General features: G+C 41.1%; 2 protein-coding genes across 11 annotated transcripts in view; one reads left to right on the forward strand and one right to left on the reverse strand.

The window, feature by feature from the left end:
• Positions 1 to 1,917: 1,917 nt before the first annotated feature.
• Positions 1,918 to 4,133, reverse strand: LOC309719323 (uncharacterized protein). Of its 3 annotated transcripts, none has more exons than XM_082555371.1 (5): positions 3,995 to 4,133; positions 3,857 to 3,909; positions 3,089 to 3,777; positions 2,118 to 2,947; positions 1,918 to 2,003 (listed from the first exon to the last, which is right to left on the reverse strand). In XM_082555371.1, exons 1-4 carry the CDS (start codon positions 4,009 to 4,011, stop codon positions 2,126 to 2,128), a joined length of 1,581 nt encoding a protein of 526 aa, XP_082411497.1. In that variant the 5' UTR covers positions 4,012 to 4,133; the 3' UTR covers positions 1,918 to 2,003; positions 2,118 to 2,125. The 3 variants fall into 3 exon arrangements, with proteins under 3 accessions (XP_082411497.1, XP_082411496.1, XP_082411495.1); XM_082555370.1 differs by having other exon boundaries at positions 2,118 to 3,043; XM_082555369.1 differs by having other exon boundaries at positions 2,118 to 3,777.
• Positions 4,134 to 8,822: 4,689 nt separating this feature from the next.
• Positions 8,823 to 24,551, forward strand: part of rusc2 (RUN and SH3 domain containing 2) — a 41,992-nt gene continuing 26,263 nt past the window's right edge. For 4 of the 8 annotated variants that reach the window (XM_082555719.1, XM_082555722.1, XM_082555723.1 and 1 more), the window contains exons 1-2: positions 8,823 to 9,039; positions 10,441 to 10,632. The gene's annotated coding sequence lies outside the window, so the exon portion shown is untranslated. Of the gene's footprint in view, positions 9,040 to 10,440; positions 10,633 to 19,508; positions 19,680 to 24,551 lie in introns of those variants that run through there. The other 4 variants (XM_082555725.1, XM_082555726.1, XM_082555720.1 and 1 more) reach the window with 3 other exon arrangements.

A 24,551-nucleotide genomic window follows, 5' to 3' on the forward strand; every position in this document is an offset into this window, starting at 1 on the left:
TAACTGCGCAGATGTTCGGGGAGTTCTTTGGACACTGGACTTCATAGTGTAGCATGTAAATTGCATGATTTAACACTAACATAACCAGTTGTGTTTGTAGTGACTATTGAAACAGAAACCCCTCTGGAGACTGGCGGTCTTTATTCAATGCAGTTAAGTTTTATTTATATAGCACCAAATCCCAGCAACGGGCACCTCAAGATTAAAAATACTACAGAGGAATAACACCAATGTTCAGACAACCACCTATGAGCAAGCACTTGGTGACAGTGGGAAGGAAAAACTCCCTTTTAACAGGAAGAAACCTTCAGCAGAACCAGGCTCAGGGAGGGGCGGGGCCATCTGCCACAGCTGAAGGGAGGCAGGACAAAACAATCACTAGGCTCGCCTCTTCAGCCCTCTGGCCTTTCTTGCAGGATCAACCTTTTGCTGCAGTGACTCAAGCTGCATTCACAGCTGACTTTTTGGTGGCTTAATGTCAGTTTTCAACTGTATTTTTTTAACCTTTTAATTTACATACATACATACACACACACATATATATATATATATATATATACACATACACACACACACGTCTGAGCATTAGTGTGACCGGAAATTATATAACTTTTAAGCTGCAGCTGTCATTACGTGTTACTTTGTTGTTACTTTAAAACCTTAAAATGTGACTGTCATTTTAAACAGGAGATATAGAAGAATTTTAACTCATTCTAATATATCATTATAGCACAAGTTATACTTCTGAGACAGCGTAAAGTCATTTCAGTTAAAAGCAACTTTCTAGAAAGCAGTTCCTTAAAGAATCTATCCTGACATTTGCCATTTAAGGGAAACTGGTTTTATAGTTTAAAAAAAAAAAACAAATGTTCTAGTCCCAGCAGTATTTGTCTTTTAGTCCCAACATGTCCATGACAGTCTCAAGTTTCATGTCAGATGGTGCCACCTAATGGCAGAACATAAGCATGGACGTGTAGGAACACTGTATGCTGGATAGGAAACAGTTGATAGATTAAATGTGCTGTGAAGTTCAAAAACATGGAATGCCTCTGCTAAGGACTTGGAGGGATTGCCAAACAAAATGGAATTAGTCACAGGCCTGCAGTCTCCACATCTCAAAGCAATTTAACAAGATCCACCAAAACCACGATTTGGACAAACAGCATTTCATCAGTCAAGGGAATTAGAGACATGCACATTTTCAAAGCTTATAATGAACAATCTTATTTCTACCACCTATGTTCTATCCATACCTCCTGGAGGATACTTAACTGATAAAGATGAATTTGGTCGCTTTGCTGGTTGTTGAAAAGGAACATGGGAGTTAAGCATTGCAAGTGCACTGCATGCAGCAGTTTTCCCATGAAGGCCTGTTTTCTCTCTTCTTGCAGTTACCCAGTGAATTTAGATGTGCACCTGAGACTCATTTGTCTCTGGTGCACATCAAAAATCTGACTTATCTAGTAACCAGACTGAATACTGCTCTGAATCAGTTGGATTTTCTCTTTTAAGTTAAAAGCAATCTGGAAATAAAAAGGTGCAAAAAAGTATTCAAGATTTCATATGTTTTCAGTTACATGCTGAAAAAAAAAAAAATGTAAACTTTGGCTCTATATGCAGAACCAATGTTAAAGTCTCTATTTTGTTTAAGTTCTGTACAGTAGGGTTCTTTGCCTGGGTCCCCCCACCCTTTAAAAAAAAAAAAAAAAAAAAAGTTCCAGTTGAACTGGGTCACCAGCAAAATGAAGAGCAGGTCATTACGCATCACCTGTGCTTTCAGAGCAGATCTTCTTTGCCTGCCATAGTGCTGCACATGAATGGCTTCAGTTTGAGCTAAAAATTTGAAACATGCACCACCTGCTCTCACAACTGTGAGATATTACTATAAAGTATAAATAAGCTAGCCCACACACAGACTCATCTAGAAAGATTTATTTACATTTCCCCTAAAGATCAGTTTAATTGTATCCATGCAGTTAATGATCCATCTTCTGATGTTGGCCCTGGAATGAGAAAGATAATTAGTGATGTTGAGCTTATGCAGGTTCTAAAGGGAAAGAGGAAAAATAAAAACAAAAAACGACAAAGTAAACACCAACTAGTTTTATGGAGTATACCTCTTCGGTTAAGCCCCTTGCAGAATCTGGTGGTTTGTGCCAGTTGCCCTGACCCAAGGCTGAAGATGAGGTCTGTGCTGGTAACGCATCATCCGAGGACGCATTTGATAGCTGCGTGCCTGTATTGGGATTTGAGTCTGATAGTAAGAATGGGCATGTGGATATGCTGGATAACTATGAGGCTGTGTCTTGGCCTGAGCATGATGACTGCGAGGCTTTAGGTGGCCCCGCGACTGAGAACTGCTAGCATGCAGCTGGTCTTGGGGCTGAGCTGGAGAACTACGAGGTTGTGGCAGTGAGTCAGCCTGATAGCCTTCAGGCTGAGAGCTGAGAGACTGCAGCTGGGTCTGGGCCTTGGGATGGCCCTGGCCCTGAAAGCTGCGAGGCCGCAGCTGGGTCTGGATTTGGGCCCGAGGATGGGCATGGCCCTGAAAGCTGCTGGGCTGCATTTGGGACTTCAGCTGGGCATGGGGATGGCCCTGATTGCTGCGAGGCTGTGGCTGGGTCAGCAGCTGGGTCTCAGGATGGACTTCATGGCTACGAAGCTGGGTCTGGGGACGGACCTGGGGATGGCCCTGGGGATGGCCGTGAAAGGTACGAACCTGTGGCTGCGTCTGTACCTGGAGATGGCCCTGAAAGCTGCGAGGCTGTGGCTGCGTCTGTACCTGGAGATGGCCCTGAAAGCTGCGAGGCTGTGGCTGCGCCTGGGGATAAGCCTGGCCTTGAAAGCTGCGGGGCTGCAGCTGGTTCTGGGCCTGGCTCTGAAAGCTATGGGGCTGTGGCTGGTGGGCATAGCCCTGAAAGCTGCGAGGCTGTGGCTGGGTCTGGCGCTGTGGCTGGGTCTTGGGATGGCCTTGATGGCTATGAGGCTGTGTCTGGATCTGGGAACTACCCTGAAAGCTGCGAGGCTGTGGCTGGGTCTGTACCTGGGGATGGCCCTGAAAGCTACGAGGCTGTGGCTGGGTCTGTACCTGGGGATGGCCCTGAAAGCTACGAGGCTGAAGCTGTGACTTCAGCTGAGCCTGGGGATAGCCACGATAGATGCGAGGCTGTGGCTGGTAGGAATAGCCATGAAAGCTGTGAGGCTGCAACTGGTTCTGGGGATGACCCTCAAGCTGGAATTGGGGACGGCCCTGAGGATGACCCTGAAAGTTGCGAGGCTGCAGCTGAGTCTGTGTCTGGGGTTGGCCCTGAAAGGTACGAGGCTGAGGCTGCATCTGGGTCTTGGGATGGCCCTCAATCCTGCGAGGCTGTGGTTGGATTTGGGCACGATTCTGAAAGCTCCGAGGCTGGGTGTGGGGACGGACCTGGGGGGGACCCTGGATCTCAGGATGGCCTTGACTGCGAATCTGCAGCTGGGGATAGGCCTCAGCCCAGTAACTAGGAACCTGTGGCTGAGATTGATAGCTGCGAGCCTGCACCAGGGGCTGTGACAGGGGCTGGACTTGTGGTTGAGAACCATGAGCTTGCAGCAATGGCTGGGGGAGGTAGCTGCGAGACTGGGGTTGGACCTTGGGCTGAGAGCTAGGAGCCAGAGAGCTCCGAGGCTGAGGCTGGGCCTGGTCCTGGCGCAGAGGGTGGAACCAGTGTGGCAACTGATGAAGCTGGTCACCCGAGACCTGCTTACTGGCATCAAGATTTCCAAAGCCAAGATAGGAAGCTGAAAAGAGATGAAATTTAATAGGGAATAACCATGTTTGTCATACTTAACTCAAATTCTAGCTTCACATGAGACTTACGTTTCATACTTGCTTGAAGCTCCCCAACAAGAAGTACCCATGGCAGCAACACACTAAAACAAAAACATATTTGAACAAACTATTGTGATCACATCAAATAAAATCATAAATCTCAGGAAAAGAATTATTTGAGATTACCAAAATATAAAGCTCATTGCTTCAAGCAGAAATAATATCAGGTATAAACTTGAGAAGCCCCAATCTAGCGTCTGTTAGCCCAGCACAAAACAACTACAACTCTGCTTCCCTCCTTCTGCAGCACAGTATCAGGTAGGGTCAAGGCACCCAATTTATCTTCTCTTGACAGCCAATCAAAGTTCTCGGTTCCAAAGCAACTGACAGGAAACAGACAGATTGCTTGCACCTGATGCAGATTCACTATGATACACAGGTGTTCAGAAGAGAAGAGACTTCTTTCTGAACCAGTCAATTGCTTAGTGATGCCAGTGTGTGGTGCTGAAGACGGACAAACTTTAACTTTCCAGCAGCGGCAGAGTGTGCAAAGTTTGCAGTGAAAGTATGAGAGACCCGGCCTTCTAAAGAGAGCCCCACTTGACTCCACTCACTCTGTGCAAGTGGCATGTATGATGATTGTGTAAAAAATTTAAATCTAACAATCTGACACCAAGATAAAAAAGAAAGATGAAGAAAAAAGAGAAAAGAGGAGAAATGAAAGCAATCGAAGCAACAAATCAGTGAGTTAGGCACATAACAATTAAATCTAATGGTAAATAGTCTATCCTTAAATGTTGGGGACACTTGAATATTAGAGCTTCCTGTAGCACGACATTATTTCTTTTCTTTATTCTGACTTTGACTTAGCTAACAGAGCATCCTGTGTGATGTGACTGAGCATGCAATCTTTCTGTTGGTGTCAGATTATTTGTAACATAATGATGATGAACACAGTGATGAACCCACCGCATCCCTCTGTGGGTTTTTCCGAGATCCTAACAGAGTCTACAACAGCCACTGTATGTAAGTGGATAAAAAGCCAAACCATTGTTCTGATTATAGAGCTAAAGTTAGAAGTGCGAGTGATGTATTGACACGTATTGATATGTGAAACTTCTCCCGCCTTAAAATTCAGTTACAACAATACATGATTTTGTACATATTTGAACAGTTTATATTTTTGTTGATGTTAAAGAATAACATAAATGAAATAAAGACAAGTGGGAGCGTTTTTTAAGGGCTTGAATGGAACTGAAAGATAGCTGGATAACTAACTGACATAATCTTTATCCATAGAGCTCAAGGCTGTACAAATCAGGGCTGGATTGGATTCGGGCCTATTCACATTAACGTCATGTCAGCTTTAGTTCCTGTGGGTAACTTTGTCTTGGCCATTGCAATAACATCAGGAAACCAGTAGGTGGAGCTCAGCATATGCAATTCTCACTCAAACTGAACTGGAGTTTAAATCTCATTGGGAAGGAAAGTGGCCTGGTTCTTGTATAGTGATTTTCAACACTGGTACTCAGAGCACTTTATACAGCATGTCTCATTCACCCGTTCATATGAGTTTTTTTTAGTTCTACGTTTAAACGCTTTCTGTCTAACATTCACATTTAAATGCATCGAGCAACTCGAGGATCAGTATCTTACCCAAGGGTACTTTGGCATGCAGAGTGGATCAGCAAGGGATTTAACTACCACCCTTGCAGTTAGTAGATGACCTACTCTAGGCCCTGAACCTCAGCCATTCTGAAAGTAAACGATTGTCCTTCAAATTATGCTGTATAGTAGTATAGTATAGTATAATGTATAGTCTAAATGAAATAATCTTCTGCAAAATCCATAAGAGGTTTGTTTGTCTCCTCTTCTCCACACCTGGCCTGGCAGCCCCATTTGTGTGGGAGATTGCATCACCTACAGTCTTTTGTGAGGCTCATCATGTTGTTATGGCTTCTCACCTTTATCAGACATATTCTTATTTCAACCTAAGATGTTTGGTTGTTGACCCTCATCTTTGTGAACTGAGATAATGGTTGCAGGTTGGGCAAGCCGCATGAGAATGAAGAAACCATAAGCTTGCTTTTCAACAAGTACAATTAATCAGACAGTTTCAGGCAATCATTGCAACCTGCACAACTTTGCCATTTGTTTATAGTTTATATCTTTGTTCAGCTGTTGGGGGGAGGGGGGTCCCTTTTTTTGCACTTTTTAAACTAAACCTCTTCCATGCATGAGAAAAAAGAAGATTAGAATAAACAAAGTTATGAGAGTCCCGTTGGTTATGTTACACAACAAAATTGTCTTTTGTTTGAGAAAAAAACTCAAGTTTTTTATTTACAGGTCAATTATTTCATATTATTTGTTTGTAGCCAAACATGTAATATTTTAGTTTATGGTATAAATAATTTTAAACCTGCTGTAAGATATAATTTGCAGGCCCAGGCACTAATTTCATTTTAATTCAACTGATTTTTTTAGTTACTGTATTCACATATCAGTTGTTTTGTTCCATCAAGTTACAGGATGTAAAGATTCAAAGTAATCTGACTAAAATAACACAGTTACAAAAATAAAACAAACATAAAATCATTATTTTCCAGATTTTGAATGAGGGGGAGATCGAGGCTCAAGAGTTGGCAGTTCGTCTTATAATCGGAAGGTTGCTGGTTCGAGCCCCAGCTCCGACAGTCTCGGTCGTTGTGTCCATAATGACCAAGACTGTCAAGACACTTCGCCCGTTGCCTACTGGTGGTGGTCAGAGGGCAGGGTGGCTGTGGCTACAATGTAGCTTGCCATCACCGAGTAGCGGTTTTTGATACGGGCGACACGGGCGTTTTCCCGGGGTGGGGCAGAATGATATGACAGAAAATCATATCATATGCAATAACTTTGCAACACAACAAATCAGCTTGTCAAAACATAGCACAGAGAGCACACAATGACAGAGATGGTGAAAATAAAGGAAATCTCCTGTCAATTATGGAACTACGAGCAAAGCACGATCCTGCTGTAAGGAAAAAAATGACAAGTCAGAGAAATGTCACATACCTTGGACATGCTACACAAAATGAAATAATGGATTGCCTGGCTGAAATGGGCCTTTCCTCAATAATTAGTGAAGTTACACAAAGTGAGGCTTTTATTATAATGGTGGATGTAACCAAAGACCTCAGTAAGAAGGACCAGATGTCTTTTGTAATAACATATTATTATAAAGGGTCAGTGTGTGGGTGCTTCCTCAACTCTAAAGCTGCAGAGCATCTGGATGCTGCTATAAATACTGCAGAAGTATGGGCCTGACTACAGAAACCACCTTGTGGTTTAACACTAACCTTGTAAATGTTGGGGCCTCAGTAATGAGTGGAAAGAACACAGGTGTGCAGGCACGCGTTAAATTTTATGCCCCATTAGCTTTTTATGTTTGCTTTAATGCACATTGTTTAAGTTTAGTATTAGTTCACAGTGTGAAATGCATTCCTGAAGCAGACTGTTTTTTTTTTCTTTTTTCCAATAGCTTTATGTTTTTGTTTCTGGTACCAAAAGTGGCCAGAGGTACAAAGGGAAAATATTTAAGGTCCACCTAGAGAGTTACAAAGGCTGATAGAAACACAGTGGGTATGAAGGTACAATGCTTACACAACAGTGAGGGACAGACTACCTGCCATTGTACGTCTGCTGAAAGAGTTATCTGAGGAAGGGAATGGTGACAGAACTGTAGAGACAAGAGGTCTGTTAGCCTAAATACATCTAAATGTTGTCTTCTTATAACTTTGTTTTGTGTTTGGTGAGGTCAAACATCTGTCTGATATTTTGCCATCCCCACAGCTCAGTTTAGTCACAGCTGTTATTGACGCTCTTGTTGAAACACTGGTGGTAACACTGGTGATGCATCTCCAGGCCGTCACGTCACACCAAGCTCTGGCTTAGAGCCTACTATATTTCCACTCCAGTAGTTCAAAGACAGATCAGCACAGACAAGGAATCATTTCAAACTGGTACATTCCTCCAATCACTGACATGCTTCGGTCTGAGAGAAGAGAAGATTATCATCAGGAAACTGTTATTATGAAAGGTATACAAGCTTTAAATCTAAATTTTTTCCATTTTCTGCACAGTACACACACAGCAACATCAACAACCGGAAATACAGATTCCCCAACTAACATGAATTCTTGAAAAAAAAAAGAGCGACTGTAAAACATAAACACAAGTTTATTAGAGCTTATCATGAGCCGTATAAGGAGCTGTTTCGTGAACTATTCAAACCGTGCAAAATAGCACTTCCATTACCGTGACCTGCGTCATGTGAGCACAGCTTTTCAGTGCTCACATCTTCTTTAAGGAACACGATGAGTGACAACCGACTCAGCAGTTTGGGGGCATTAAGCACTGAGGCAAGAAGGGCTAGAGCCATGAACCTTGATGATTTTGTGGATGCTTTTAGACATGAAAATGATGGAGCAAAACTGTTTTGAATAAATGTGATGCCAAAAGATGGTTTTGTTTTGCACCAGTAAACACGTAGCATTGAAACCCGTGAAGGTCTCTGTGTGGGGTTTGAAATTTCAAAGTCGTATTTCCAGTGAAATAACTACTGATCAAAGTGATGGTAGAATTTGTTTTCTATATTATTCACAGGTATTTGATCCTGACAGATCACTGTTGCATCTCAGGGCCAACACATAGACAGACAACAGTTCACAGTCTTACATGATCCAACACGTGTCTGTCTTTCCTGATCAAGTTTACTCTTAAAGTGAACTCCATTCTTGGAGAGGGAATCTTAAGCTGCTTGTGCTCAGCTCTGCTGAGAATCATTAAAGCGGTGGTTGGGACTTCTAGTCAATCAAATAATCAATTAAAAACAGATTATTATGGATTTCAAAATCTTATTTGGTTTTCATTAGGAGTGCAACGATACTCGTGTAGATATTGAACCGTTAGATACAGTGCTTTGGGTTCGGTACGCATATGTATCGAACAATACAACATTTTTTGTTTATTTTATCAACTTTTCTTCTGATGATGCTGTCTGTGTTGAGAGCTCAGTGGATCTGCGTTCGACTACTCCGCCTAGGCTGCACTGTCGAGCGCAGATCCACTGAGCGCAGCGCAAGCTAGCAAGACAGAAGCTAAGCTCGCTGCAAGATGGCAAATTGAACCTCCCCCACCCTCATTCAGATCTGGCGTTTGGAACTATTTTCATATGAAGCATGACCCTGAAGGTAAGCGCGTCATGGACAAAGGTAAAACAGTATGTCGGATGTGCCATGCAATGCTCAATTTGTGGGAACTAGTGCGTTAGCGCAGTTAGCTTGTTAACGTGTTCACGCAGTCCAGTCCCACACACGGGTGATCCGCGGTAGGTCGTTAATGGAGATTTGCCACGTTTTGGCGTTAAGGTCATTTTAACGAGATTAACGCTGACAGCACTAGTGGGAACACAACGAATATGACTGCACATTTACTCCGACATCATCCTAGTGCAAAGACAAGTGGAAGCAGACAAAAACAACAAGCAGCATGCTACAAACTTTACCCGAGTCATTTAGACAGCCGTTAGCAGATGATTCTCCTTATGGGGACCTGATATGTTTAATATGCTGCTGAGAATATAGCCCAGAAGAAGCTATAGTATAGCTTTTATTTTGGAAAGAGACATTTCTCTGTAATAAACTCTCTTTTCCAAAGATGAGTGATTTCTCCATCAGATAGATTTAGTATTTTGTTGTTTCAGCAACATTAAATTTAAAAACTGTACAAAATATATATTTATAATTTTAATAAATGACAAATTAAAAAAGCATGAACAATTTTTTTGTATCGAAAGAATATCGAACTGTGACACCAAAGTATCGAACCGAACCGTGAATTTTGTGTATCGTTGCACCCCTAGTTTTCATATATAACTTTTTTCAGTGAAATAAACTTTAATAGCAGGAAATTAACTATGCATATAATTCTTTTCTTTCACTCCTTTCCCTCGTATTTTTCAGGTAACCTATATTTCACAAAATCATAATACAACTGTAAAAATTCTGTTTCTGCTGTGCCACCCCAATATTTTTAGTTGCCCCCATATGGTTAAGCCTATAAAAAAATTGTGGGGGCCCCCTGCAACAGATCCGTTGGGTAAAGCGTAATTTATTGTCCACTGTCAATAATTTATTATTCTCTTTTTACTTTTTTATTAAACACTGTGTGTGCACCAGGTCATTTTAATCCCACTTTATAATCTGTTATACTGTGCTATTTATATTACTGCTCCATTTTTCTTTCATTTATAGTTTTTGTAAATTATATCATTTTATTAGTCATTTTAAAAAGGTATACATTGTTTATTTTTGCATTTTAATTTAACTCTTTTGTTTTTGTAATATTGCCAAAATGGTTACAGTGTATCTTACTGAATTATATACCACTGGAGAAGTTTGTTGTATGTTGTGTTTAACTTGGATTTTAGCCGTTGTCATAAAGGACTTTCCCAACTTTGGGGCAAATAAAGTATACATTGTGTTTTCTTCGTACAATATTCATGCGATTGTGAACTGTGCATTCATTAAGTCAGTATAGCTTCGCTGGTTGAGGTCACGGGGCTATTAATGAGCGGCAGCTGTCCCACCCAGGGTTAGATAATCCAGTCTGGGACCAGGCTGTGACTTCAGGCTGACGTGCCGCTCCAGCCCAGCCCATCCTGCGATGCAGCGCCGCTGACGCTGTCCGCTCCGCAGTCTGTCGGTGAGAAAACAAGCCTCGCTCCTCCACAGCTGCACATGCGTTTCACCGAGAACAACACCACCGCCGACCCCGGAGACGAGGTTAGTGCATTAAATTGTGATTTTTGTTGTTTTCTTTTGTGAGCGATTTGGTTAGAGGTGCGGAGGGAAAAGGGCTCCGCTCAGCAGCATCGCGTCGGAGGCAGAAAAATGATGCCTAGCTCGATCAGATCGGGAGGGACGGAGGCTCGGCTTTCAGACGATGGTCACCCTCAAACCGCTGTGTCGTGTTAGAAGACGCCTTGTTTTTACGATTAAATGACAGTTTCAGTGGATGGATGTGCCCGTTTGCCTTCTGACGTGATAAACAAAGATTTATTTTAATCGCAGCAGCACAAAGGCAGCGTGGTAACGGTCTAACACATCATCCATGTTCGATCATCTATCCGCGGCTTCAGGGGGGCCTTGGGCTCCGGAGTGAAGGGCGCGATGTTCGGTAATAAACTGCGACTGCTCGGGATCATCTGCACTGGTGACACCAGCGGCCTGCACCGTGCCATCACCATATTGATCCCTTATTAGTAGAAACAACAGGGATACGCGAGCAGCGTCAGCTTAGTAAGATTGTAAAGGGATGACTTCCGCCAAAGATTTACAAAATAAAAGCTTGGCTGAATCGAAGAACTATAAACGTGTGCAGCAAACACTATTAAAAGGCAGGATGTGTGTATGGGATGGATCAAGAGACAAAAATACAATAAATAAAAATATAAAGAAAACAGGATCAGTTCAACTGATAGAAATATGAAGTTTGTATTTTTGAAAAGGAAATGTACCGTACCATGTAAGTTAAAAAAAAAAAATCTGTGTTTTTGTTTTGTATTGTTCAGATCCATTATTAAAAGGTTCAAGACAGTAAATTCTTGAAGCTAAATAGGTGAAAACCTTGCAAATGCTCAGAACTGCAGTAAACATAAATTACACGGAACTAAAACTTGATTTTTATCTACGTTTGATCTGATATGTGATGGATGGATCCATTTTTGCCATAGACCCTACTGAGGTTGGTTACTGATACTCAGAACAAGGCTACATATCCTTAGTATTGATCTGCCCATCCCTACTATGCATCAGAGGTAATGTAGAACACAAGGAAATGGGAGATCTAAAATGTTATCGATGCACTGATCTGAGATTTGGATCAGATGTCCGCTGGACGCTGACTCAAAAAGACAAGCCAATCTGGTTGTCAGAGCATCGATGGGAAAAAAGAGGCAAAAAATGAAGTAAACTGTAAATATGTTTTTCAAAACACTCAAGTAACCATAGTGGATTCAGTTTTATAGAGTTGCTCTACTGTAGCATGCTCTCTGAGGATTTTATTTTTTAAGGCTTCTTCCTATTGCTGCTTTTTTTTGTGGATTGTTGTTGATCTGTTGAGGTACATTACATTACATTATGCGACATGGTGGGGATGCAGATAACTCGTTTGAAAGGCATTGTTGTGTCACGGTCACATTAATGTATAAGTTTTACCAACTAAAATATTACATAATGAAAGAAAATGCCATAAAGTGACGACACTGATCATTCTCTCAGGGATCACTGTGTGATGTCTTGGTGACATCTTTTCTATTTTGTGGTGTTTTGTTTAACAGGTCAGTTGTTATTTGATTCAGTGATTAACTGAATACTTGTTTTGGACTCCAGATGTTTTGTCTGCATTGTTTATGCAATAATAAGTCATGCAAGATGTTAATACACCAGGTGGTCTGCTTGTCCTGGTGCTCTTTTAGATAACCTGATAATCTCAGGAGGGAAGCAGCGGAAGGGAGAAAGCTCAGCGTGTCTTATGTAATTTATTTTTTCTGCCTTGCTTTCTAATCTCCAGAACCTGAATCCATTTGTTTACAGCTAGCTGTCAGCTTTATGCAGCCCTACTGACCTCTGCAGTTCTCTGTCTCACTTATACTCTCTATTTTCTTTGTTTTTATCAGTATTGTATTTAAAAGAAACTTTTGTTTATTTTGTAGCCTGTACTGTTGTGGGATTACTACGCTCTTCCTGTGGGGCACAGATGATTTTCCTTTTAGGATTATAGCTGTAGTAGTAACAGTTAGACTTAGAAGGCTGTGGTAGAGCTTGTTGCAGGAGCTGTGCTCACATTTTTATTAGTAGTACTAATAATAAAATTAGATACTCGTAAGAAATTTTAAAATACATTTTTTTCCTGCTGGTTGCGTACATTGATTCAGGTTAGGTACTCCATTAGAGATTATAGAAGTAGATACACAAATATGCAGAACCTGAAATAAAATGTAACAATTTTCTCATGATGAAAGCACTGAAGAGTATTACGACTGCCACTGTTTTTAAAACATTGCCCGAACTGCCCTTACATCCTGCTGCAGCGAAATTTACTGAACTCACTGATTAAAGACAGAAAGAGATCAAGGAAGAGCCGTGAAGATCAGCAGGCTTAGGCTGATGCTTATAGCGTCAGAGTATTAACCTAAGTCAACCCAAGGGCCCAAACCGTGTCATTACACTCATACTGGGGTGCAGCTATAGAATCAACATAAGTTTTACAATAGCAGTGTGTTTATCTGCTGTTCTTTAAGTTGCACAATATGTTAAAATGTTCCAACTGGCCATTTCCAGCCCATCAACAGGTGATTGTGTAAGCTCTGATTGCTGATAAATATGTTGTGGTGGATATGCTTTTTATTCTAAAGTCACGTGTTTCCAGAACTCTGAATTTTGGGATTCAAATTGGTTGTTTTGTCTTATGTAAAGTTGTTGTTGACTGTCAGAGCAGCTCACACTGTTCACAGTGAAAGCCACTTAAAGCAGCAGCGTGTTAGCAAAGCATGAATCTGTGCCGACTCTGTCTGCGTCACCAGTCAGTGTGAAGGAGGACCTGTGACCGCTGAGCTAATCGTCATGGCATTACAGGACTAAAGCCTCAGCGTACTGGTCATTTCTCGAAACTGGCGGATTCACTGAGTCAGGGCGATGTGCCTCCTCTCGCTGTTCAGCTGCCTGTCCTCATCTTCAAATGTGTGTGTGTGTGTGTGTGTGTGTCTCTTGTTATGTAACTGAAGGCCTGCTGAGGCCGGATGTGAATAGTTTCTGTGTGTGTGTGTGTGTGTGCACATGTGTGGCTTTCCTATGTGTTAGTGTGTGCTGTGATTTGAGCTATGCTAAGTATGTAAAAAAAACATGCACAGACGTGACGCCCGTTTCCCAGCGTGTAATCGAGTTTTCCTGAATAGAGGATTTCAGCACTCTGTTATCTGCAGCTGCACTCAGCCACACAAATGCTTGTTTTGGAGACTCTCCAGTTTGTAAAGAACAAAGTTAGTTTTCAAAAACATAATTTGGAAACCTTTTCAAGCCATGCCAGCATCTCCCAGTCATCTCTTACTGAGCTTCTTTAGCTCATGTTTGTGTAACTCCGTGCTCAGAGTAGACTGTGCTGTTCTTGCTTATTAAGATCTGCAACCATAACATATAATAATTGGCCTCTCTAAATTTTGTCTGTTTGCAGCTTGAAATGTATATCTAGAGTTGTGAGGTATATTTATCGTAAAAATTGTTGCTTAAAATCAGAATCCATTGTTTTAGAGTGAATCTGTGACAGTAAGCTTGTAACTGAGGTATTTATCCCCCAACAACTCAGCATTTAAAGTCAAGGAAACGTGTTAAGAACTTGATTCTTCACGGCTGATCAGCCGAGGCCGCGTGTAGCCTCTGCAGGCCTGTGGTGGTTTGGCCTGGAAATGAACCTCCTTGTGATTTTGATGCAACATCTCTGTTAGGGCTTTTGCAAGTGTTCTGCTGATCAGGGTCTTTTTGTTTAAAGCCTTTGGCTTCCCAGGAAAAGGGCAATACTCAAATTAACAAAGTGCATTGACTAAAGTACTATAATTTAGTAATATCTGAGGCAGATTTATGACTCCACACAGTTGCATATTGGTAGTGAACTGGGCTTTTGGAGCCAGAAGTGACCATAACTTGACCAGAGGGTGGACGGCTAAGCTGTCAGCCAATGCTAACAAGCTATGTTAGCAAGTTGCAAACATCAAGTTTACTAATTTTCAGATCAATCTATTAGGAATGAGTTATAAAAAACAATTAACTCTAGAGAACTAAGCTGTTTTTAGTACCAGGCTGTAAACGTACTTTTTAAAGCTGTAAAATCAGACATTTTAACACAGGAGTCTGGTGGGATGATTTTCAGAGCCAGCCTCAAGTGGCCGTTCGAAGAACTGCAGTTTTTGGCGTTTATGCTTCAGCTTGGTTATTTTGGCACTTGGGAGCAATGTACAACTCTACAAACCTTTATTTTTTTTCACATTGCTTTAATTTCAGTTAATTAAACTATTAGCTCCAACTTGGCTCAGATTAGTCGGTATTGTTTAAAGTACAGGAAAAAGTTGAACAGGTCTGTGTTAGTCTTCAGGGGAAAAAAGGAATCATGCAAGATTGGAATCAGCAGCATCATTAAAAAAATCTCTGATCTAATTATGCAACTAATAATAAAATACGCACGTCTTACTTTGAAGCACATTTTACTGATAGTGTTTTTACGCTGATAAGTCCTTTTTAGTCTTCATAAACCACTGACTGTGTGAAATGACTTTTATTTAAGTAAAACTATGAAACAGAATCACACAGCCGGCCGTGGAAGGAAAGCAAAGCAGAACCAGCACAAAGTGTAAGGACACGGCCACAGTCGGTGTCAGAAAGGAAAATGGCTGTGCACGTCGGATATGCATCTTTCCCTTTTGAAATTTTTGAGTCGAACGCATCAACACAAGCACATGCGATCGTGCACCCACACAGCTTTTGCCCTCCAGCTTATTATGGCAGTTTTGTTCCTTTCATGTCTCTCGGCCTGCAATGCTTCGCTGATTTAAAGGCACCCAGACGGCTGTTTGGGAGAGTTGTGAGTTTGTGTGCGTGTGTTTATTGCTGAAGCAGATGAATGTTGCCCGCCCTGCATGCTGATTTGTCTGACTGTGAAAGAGCTGCTGGGACACCATCAGAGTACTATGGACATTTTCACTGTGCTGCTGAGAAGAATGGGAGGGTGACATGTAAGCAAAATCATTCAGTGTGAAGGCGGCAAGACTGTCTTAGCTTATGTGACAAAAATCTCAGCATTTTCCTTTTAACTACATTTGATTTTTTTTAAAGCGCTTGAGAGAAGCAATGCGTTAATCTAACTTTTTCCCACTCTTATATAATATCAATAGGTTGGCTCTGGATATCTGCTGATGTGGATTACTTATGTTTAAGGATTGATTTTAAACTTTACTTTCCTAACTTTGTAAAATCAAATTGAGTAAATCTAAACTGTTACGTCACAACTGTTAAACTCAAAATATTGCAAGAAAGAAAGGAAAAGTTGTTGGTGTTTCAGGGATGATCTCTGACCTCTGCGCTATGTTAGCATTGAGGAAGCTCCTGCTTCTCCTGCTGCAACAACATTTGTCTTAGTTAATAAAGAACAACAGTTGTGTGGCAGGTTGCAGAACACAGGGGGGGAATGGAAAGGGAACCTTTTTTGCCGGCTGTTCTAAATGAGTCCAAAAGCAATTGGCAAGGTGATCACAAACCAGGAGACGCACAACAAGGACTACAGGAACTATTGAGCAGGGAAGCACGCAGCTCTGAGAGACGACACTACAATGAGTAAGGGGAGACTGGGACAATATATACACGAGGCCGTGGGAAATACAGCGGGAACTAATCAGGGATAACGAGACAAGGGAAGATAAACTCAATACAAGACACAGGTGACCAAAACTACCAAAATAAAACTGGAAGTAACCAATAAAAATGACTGAACACAGAGATGGAGACTCAACAGGAGACACAGGGAAGCTGGGGGTAAACGCAAACTCCAGGAATGAAAAATCAAAGAAGTACAACAGAAAGAAGACTGCAAGAGGAGGTGAGGGTAAAACCTGAGAATAGAAACACCAAGCAAACCAAGAAACATATAGAAAATGTAAATAAACAAAACTCAAAGCCACCTTGACAAATAAAGCTGACTGGCTTGTTATCAGAATACCTTATTCAGCTTTTTGAGTCAGGACCAGACAGATATGTGATCCAGATGGAGGCTCAGAGCGAAGTGAAGTAAAACCACAGTTAAAGTTTTAAAAACATTCATTAAAGTTAATTCTTCTGGTTCTACTTACAAGTTTATCTTATACATTTTTCTTACTGGCAGTGAATCGATTGTTGGCCACGCAAAATAAAAGCACTGCTGGATTGTAATAGGTGATCTCAGTGAAACCATATACAGTCAGTGTCAGTTGGATACGGAAGGGAAGAGAGAGATTGAAGGGAAGGGAGATTATGAGAGAGGCAGAAGTAAAGGAAAGATGCGTTACACTGCAGTGCAATATGGAGGCGAAGCAGAAAGGGTAGCCGAGCAGGGATTTGGTGCAAGTAAGTGGGGAGGGGGATAAATGAGAGAAAGCAATAACGTGTCAGAAGAAGATGGGGAACAGAGTGAGAGGTGTTTGGATGTGGACCAGAGGAGGAGGAGAGGAGCAAGAAGGACAAAGTCAGCACAGTGTGAGGAGGAGGTCGAGAGGAACGGAGGTGAGATGGCCGGAAGCAGAACTGCAGCGCTGCATTTTCAAACATGCTTTGCAAGTCATACTGATGAAACCTGGTGTCATGTTCACAGCTGGTTACATCTGTGTTTGACACGTCACGGTGTCACGTGTTGTTCATGCAGACTCATGCTCACGCTGTCAGGCTTTGTGGGAACTTAAATACCTGTAATGACAAGTCTTTGAAGTAATCTGTGGCTCAACCTGTTCAATATAACAACCAGCAAAAATCCCACCTGCACTTAATCATTTTCTGAGGGTGTGTTTGTGAGAAAAGCAGTTACTTAAAATAAAAGAGAGTTTCCTGTGTCATGTGACACACGGTGAAGATCTTTGTCTGCTATCTTATCTGCAAAAAAGGATAAAATATCCTCATCTGGACACGTTTGAATTCAGTATGGTGATGGTTTTTGTCAGGTTAGATAAAACTGAATAGGTTGGTCATTAAAACAAGAAGATATTTGTCACGTGGCACAATAATCAAATATAATGATCCTCGAGTGGTTAGGCAGCGGGGAGGGAAACCTCTTTAACTCTGTGAGAAAACCGGTGTTTCTGTTTCATGTATTGAAATTTAATGTGTTGTTTTATGGGCAATAAATTGCATTTTTAATTGAAAGTTAGGAGCGATTAGCAGCCAGAAGTGCACTGATGTGCTGTAATTCTTAGTGCAGGTATCACTTTTCTTCATCTGTTCAGAGATGTGCATATCTCGGTTATCATGAGCAGTTACTGTCACCTCTATCAGCTCAATTTCAATTCAGTTCAGTTTTATTTATATAGCAGCAAATCATAACAACCATTTCCTCAAGGCGCTTTGTATTGTAAATTAAAGGCGCTACAATGATAAAGGCATTTGAATGTGACTGGAGTAGCAGAGGGATGACTGCATTTTATTTGATTTACAGATTGATGGATTCCTCTATTACAGCAGCAGAAGTAATAAACAATACTATGCTCAATACAGCAGAATAGTGCCATAAAATAGAGTAAATATCTCAAAAGGAACCACATAAAAAAAAATTAAAAAAAATTAAAAGAGCAAAAAGCTCAATAAAATGCAGTGATGCTTAGTAGAAATAGAATAGAGCTGAAGCAATAATAAATTTGGCTATAAAGGCCGTCATGCTGGGGATTCTGTGATAAAGCAGTAAAGAGGAGTCCTGTGGGACAGCAACACCTTATGTTTGTGGCAGTGGCGCTAAACATACAGGATCAATAGGACGACCGATTTTTGCTGTGTCAACAGGTAGCATCCCCCCCACCCCCCACCCCTCAGTTGCATGTAGTGCAGTGAACTCTGCTAAATAGATCAATAGATGGTGAATCAAATCAAAAACATGTGGAATATGAATTGAAACAATGCAATTATTCAGAAATCTCAAACTTTTTTTTTTTACAGTAGAAAGTAGACACGGTGAGACGTATCGTGGCAGCGACACGACTCAGAAAAATGTGCAGCATCCCGTCTTTATCAAAGGTTTACAAATGACAGCATTCTGTTTTTATGCTCTATTTTCAGTGTCCTGTTTTTTTTGAACTGGGGTTGTATGTATGATTAGCTCTCTTGAGTTATTATGGATGAGACTGAAACATCATCCACAGTCTGTGTATCCTCATAACTTTTATGGTCTCTTGAATACTTTGTGGTCCCCTTATTGGAGAATTGGCATCACAAGCAAAACATTGTTTCTTAAACAATGGAATTAAATCAAAGGTTGTGCATGTTAACATCAGTGCAAGCTTAAACTGACAACACAGGTGTAAAACTGAGCCCGTGCAGTCCCCCCCGGCCTTTATTCCAGCACCAGTCGAGCCGCAGATAAGATGGATGTGATTATTTGTTAGAACAGTAGAGCCCCTTGTTATCCTTCTCTCATACATGTATAATGCTCTAGTTTTGAGTTAGTATGGTAGGATTTCATGACTGTTTGAGTTTTGGTACACATCCTTCTTTGTGTTTTTGTTCCCGGCAGCTGGTTGGACTTGGTGGAATGTTTCCATGCTGAATATGTGACTCAGTGTACTGTGACTGGGTCACTTCCTGCTTGTTTTCTATTTTTCTCCTTTTAGTTATCTGTGTGGATGTTTTACATATTCTTTCTTCCTGAGTAGCAGATAAACCTTTTGTTACTCGTCGAGTTCAGCGCAGCGGTAAAACGGCCTCAAAGTTCCAAGAACCCATCAAGGTTGTTTAGTTGCAGCATTCCTCGCTTTTAGCTCTTCCCGTCTTTTTGTCTGGCTCTATTTTGCTTTGTGATGGCGAATGTGTGCAACAGACAAAAGATCCATTCAGTCGCTCTGCAGAGAGAAACACTGATTGATAACTCGGCACCAAGACAGCTACAGACTGTTGCAAGAGATGAGACCGAAGCAGGGACTGTCTGAAAAAGAGAAACATTTGTTTTCTGTGACAGTGTTTTTGTTTGTTTGTTTGTTTGTTTTCCACAACGAGCCAACAAATCATAGATGCAGGATGTGTAACATGTAATGCAATCGTGCTGTTGGTTGTTGGTAAGTTTAGTTATTTTTCTTGGCTGTATGTGGATCTCTGATGGCGTTTGGCGGGATGGTCCAAAGAAACTGATCGTATACATTCATCTATGAATTTTCTAATGTTTAATAGAAATTCCGTTTACGAAGGAAAAAACAAATTAGTCCTTATTTTGGAGCAAATTCAACTTTTCAACATGTTTTTTTTTTTCTTTTTGTTTGTTTGTTTTTTTTTTTCTTTATCGGACCTGACTGGTGATTCTACACATGTAGTTCTTAGTAACTGCAGTAAAACTACAGCTATGGTTGCTTTCCCATTCATTTAAATTGGCTGCAGAGGCAGTACAGGTATAGGTGGTGTACAGCAGCTCCTTTCAGTTCATTCTTTGTACCGTTTTGTATGAGCAGGGTGCTTTATTTTCAATTGTTCTGCATCCTCCAGCCATTTAATTATACTTCTAAGACATTAAATTATTCATTTAATACGTTTTTTCTTTCTTAAAAAATATATGTATATTTTGTGTGTGTGTGTGTGTGTGTGTGTGTGTGTGTGTGTGTATATATATATACTAAAGATGTGAATTTGAGTTTGTTTTTACGTTTTTAAGCAGTTTTGATACAGGCCAGTTTAAATTCGACGTTTTATTATTTTTTCTGAATCTGCCTGAATCTGTTGTCTGTCTTGACTTCTTCACTGAAACAAGTTGTCACCTGCTTGTGTTTTATTGCAATAAATATGTGTCTGGCTGTGCGTGGACTTCATCCATCATCATAATTGCTGTTGCGTCTGGCTGTGCTGTCTCTGCCCGTCGAGGGTGTGCCGTCGCTCGGATGCACCCCTCCTGGGCTTAGACTCATTCCTGGAAGTACAGCCCCGATGATTTAAGAGGGAGGATGTCCTTTGTTACAGCTTTGCTTTCCTTTTCCTCTCGTGTTTCATAAATAGGTCAGTTTCCCACCCTAGTTAGCATCTAAGCTATGCTGTTAATGCTTTCAGAGGAACCCATTAACGACGTAGTTGTGGAGAAAGATAATAATGGAATTGATTTTTTTTTAACAAGAACCTTTTACTAATCCGTAGTTATCAGAGTGTCAGAGACCAAAAATCGTCTTTTTTTTGTTCTCCATCATTATCACATTATTGATTAACTGTTTCATGGCGAAAAAACCTCTAAAAATACGGCAGTACAGCTCCTTCCTCACACGATCCTGAGTGTTTGTCACGGTACTGGGTCACGGACTCAGTGCTTTGTGTTTATTGGTGATTCTAGCTATAATTATGGTTTTCTGCTAATGTTACGTCTTTAGTCCTTGGGTTGTGGTTTCTGTTTTGTATCATCTCTGCGGTTCAGGTTCCTGTGTTTCCACGTCTTAGTGTCTAGTCTGCGTCTTAGTTTCCTGTTTTACTTTGGTAGTCCTTGTCCCATGGTTATGGTTTCAGTTCTGCCTCCCCGTGTCTCGTCATTATCCCAGCAGTGTTTCCCTCCTGTCTCCCATTCCCTGATTACACCAGTATGTATTTAAGCCCTGTGTTTTTCCCTGCCCGTTGTCGTGTCCTCTGCGTTAGTTGTGTATTCATCAGTCCATGGGTGTAACTTTGTGCTGAACATTGGGGGGGGGGGATCAAGATCTCTGTCTAAATAAATAAATCTGGGTAAATTCCCAGATGATTAAACATGCAGCTATTTAGCTCGTAATACCTGAAATGAGTAAAGAAAATCAACAGCCTACTTATGCAAGATAATTCATCGTTTTATTGGGGGGGGTTATAATGGCTGTGTCTGATTATTGTGGGGGTCATAACTCCCCTAACCCCCCTGGAAATTACGCCCCTGCCTCAGTCGTCATGTTTTGTCAGGTTATGTCACGCCACGTCATGAACTCCTAGTTTAGATCATCCTTCCTAGTTTGAATGTTGTTTTTTTTGTTTCTAGTGCTCGTCTTGTGTTTCTTTTTCATTTGCTGCCGGTGAATAAAAACTGTCGCCTTGAGTTAAATATTCCGTCTTGAGTCCTGCGCGTGGGTCCAACCACTGCCTGCCACACAGCTCACGGTGACAGTGTTACTGTCAAAGCGGGCAGTTGTTTCTTTAAGCCACCATTCAATTTATTTGACTTGTCTTTAATTCCTATTTTATTACAGTAAATATCAGGGATGCTGTTGAGTTTTATCCAGTCTGAACACTGAAACATGATCATGAAGTTACAGGAAGTCTTTGGTGCCCTCAGCAGATTTGGCATTTAGTTATGTTTACTCTGCTGCAGGACTTTGGTTAGGTCTCAGTACTAAAAGGCAACTATGTTCGTCAGCAAATTTACCTGTTGGAACGTTTAGCTAAATGATGCTAAAACACTGCACAGTATAGGAAAATAGCACTGTGGGTATAAAATGCTGTGAATCTGAAGGTGCTGTGTTTATTTTGTCTTGTGTATTTTCAGGCTCATGACAGATTTGGAGACTAGTTGAGTGAATAAAAACACTAACAATCCGATGCTGCTGATTTCAGAATGATATTCTGGTCTCCTCATCAGGTTTAACGGGGTTTAGACTGTTTAAGCATCAACAGTAGGACGTCCTGAGAGAGCTCGACCTTTCTGGATGAATTCAGGTTCTTATGTAAGCAGGTATTGTGTTGGAAGTAAAGAGAGACGAAGAAAAGAAATACTTTCTCATGCTGCCCCTCGTGGAGCGGGGCTCTGATTGGGTGGCATTGTAGCTAGGGTTTCTGATGTTGCATGGGAAATGGATTTCGATTGGCCAAACACAGCCTCTTTGTTCTTCTTAACCCGTTATCTGATCAGATGTGCTGCAATCTGGTAATAACACAGAATTCAGTCATGCTGCTGCTGCTGGCTTGTGTGAGGCTGGTTGTGCATGTTTTCTTAAGAAAAGTGTGCAGAAGCTTTCTCTGCACTGTATTGTGCTCTTTGTTGCAAAGGCTGCATAAAGGCTGATCAGTTTTAGATTAACTTTTTCACTTGTAGGACCGTTATTTATATTTGTCGGGGTGGAACTGTTGCAGTTATGTAACTGCATGGGTATGGGTGCCCCATAGAAATGCCAAAAAGATAAATGTGGTGGTTAATGCAGCATAATGGGCATTCACTGGACGTATTCACTGTTCACTCTGTCATTTCTGCGTGTGCCTGAATAGCTGAATAGCTTGGCAGCCTGCATACATTTGTCAATCTCTTAAGAGGCAGTTTTGAGACAAGCGTCACACAGCGCCGTTTCATTGCTGCTGATTGATGTAGCATAAATATCACGCTGTAGATTTAAAAAGGCTTAACTTGTGGGTCTGTGCCTAGATGTCTTCACAACCTAGCTGTTGATACTTCAATTTTTAAATGATTTTCATAAAGACACATGCATTAAATTAATGTAAGAAATTTTATATCATTTGCTTTTAACTGATTCTGTCAGTTTAAAACAAATTTCCACAGTAAATTGGATTTGCAAAAAATTAATTGCTGTATGAATGAAAGGTGAAACGTGGCTTGTAGTGAAAAATGCTTTGACATAATGTTTTTCCTCATAGCTGTTTTGTCAGTATCAGTCATCCCTGCAAACACTTTAATCCTCAGATTGTCTTTATTAATCATCAAAAGGAAACATATTTGTCACAGTTTTTCAGAAATTGATATCTGTAAAATCACTAAAGGATCGAGGAAAGCAGTGAGACTGTGGACTGTCATCTTGCACAGTCAAAGCAGATGATGTCACACTCGGTTACCTGGCTCATGAGGTGACGGTTATAAACAACAACCAGGATGTTGTGTGAAAAGTCCCCGGTGAACACAGCAGAGAGGCCAAGTGTGTTTGTGTTGCAAAGCAATAGATAATTGTTATTATTTGATTTTATTTTTGGTTTAACAGGCAGAGGCCCCTTTGACCAGTTAAATATAAACGCTCTTTAAGCTCACGTAAAAGTAGCTATTCAGTGTTTTAAGATAATGAGCAGCTTTTATTTTCCTTAGCATGAACTCTGATGTGAAAACTACAGTAAGCTACAATCAAAATCTCACTGGTGAAAGTCCAACAAGTGTCTTTAATCAAATTATGTTTATCACAAATTAAACGTGAAGAATAATGTGATTTCACCACCACCCAAACAGAATCTGTCTGCATGCAGTTCATATATTTCACCACAATCTTTGCTGGTTTCTTGTAAGTTGCAGACGATCAATAACAGCTGCAGCAGGCAGGGGTGAGTCTAAAGAGGGACACGGCGGTTTTTACTAATTATTTTGCACCTTTTAGATTATTAAACAGAAAATGTAATAGAAGTACAATTATTGCTTCAGCTACTCAGCAGTATGTAAAAGGAGTTTAGTTTTGTTCAGAGACTAGATTAACCCACAAAGGGGGCAGGGATAGCTCAGTAGGTAAAGTGGTCACCCCATGATCGGAAGGTCGGCGGTTCGAATCCACTTAACGGCTACCCTGAGGTACCCCTGAGCAAGGTACCGTCCCTACACACTGCTCCCCGGGCGCCTGCTTAGTGGGCTGCCCACTGCTTCACTGAGTGAATGGGTCAAATGCAGAGAAAAACAAGTAATTTCCCCATGGGGATCAATAAAGTATCCATTATTATTATTATTATTATTATTATTATTATTATTATTATTATTATTAAAGTTGGCGACAGTGGGAAGGAAGAACTCCCTTTTTAACAGGAAGAAATCTGGGAAAAACCAGGCTTAGAAGACTGATATATTTCATCACCGCTGCTTTCAGCAGTGAAATCCTGTTGTTATATGATGAACGCCCGCCTCCAAAGCAGACAACCCCAACTAAACCTGAGACCCTCCATCTTTTTGTTTTTAGAACTGAACAGGCTTCTTGTTTGAGAGATGAAATGTCTTCACACACGTGCAGAAGTCCAGGCACAGT

The sequence above is a fragment of the Aulonocara stuartgranti genome (genome assembly GCF_965226115.1).
Source record: "Aulonocara stuartgranti genome assembly, chromosome: 12".
NCBI lineage: Eukaryota > Metazoa > Chordata > Actinopteri > Cichliformes > Cichlidae > Aulonocara > Aulonocara stuartgranti.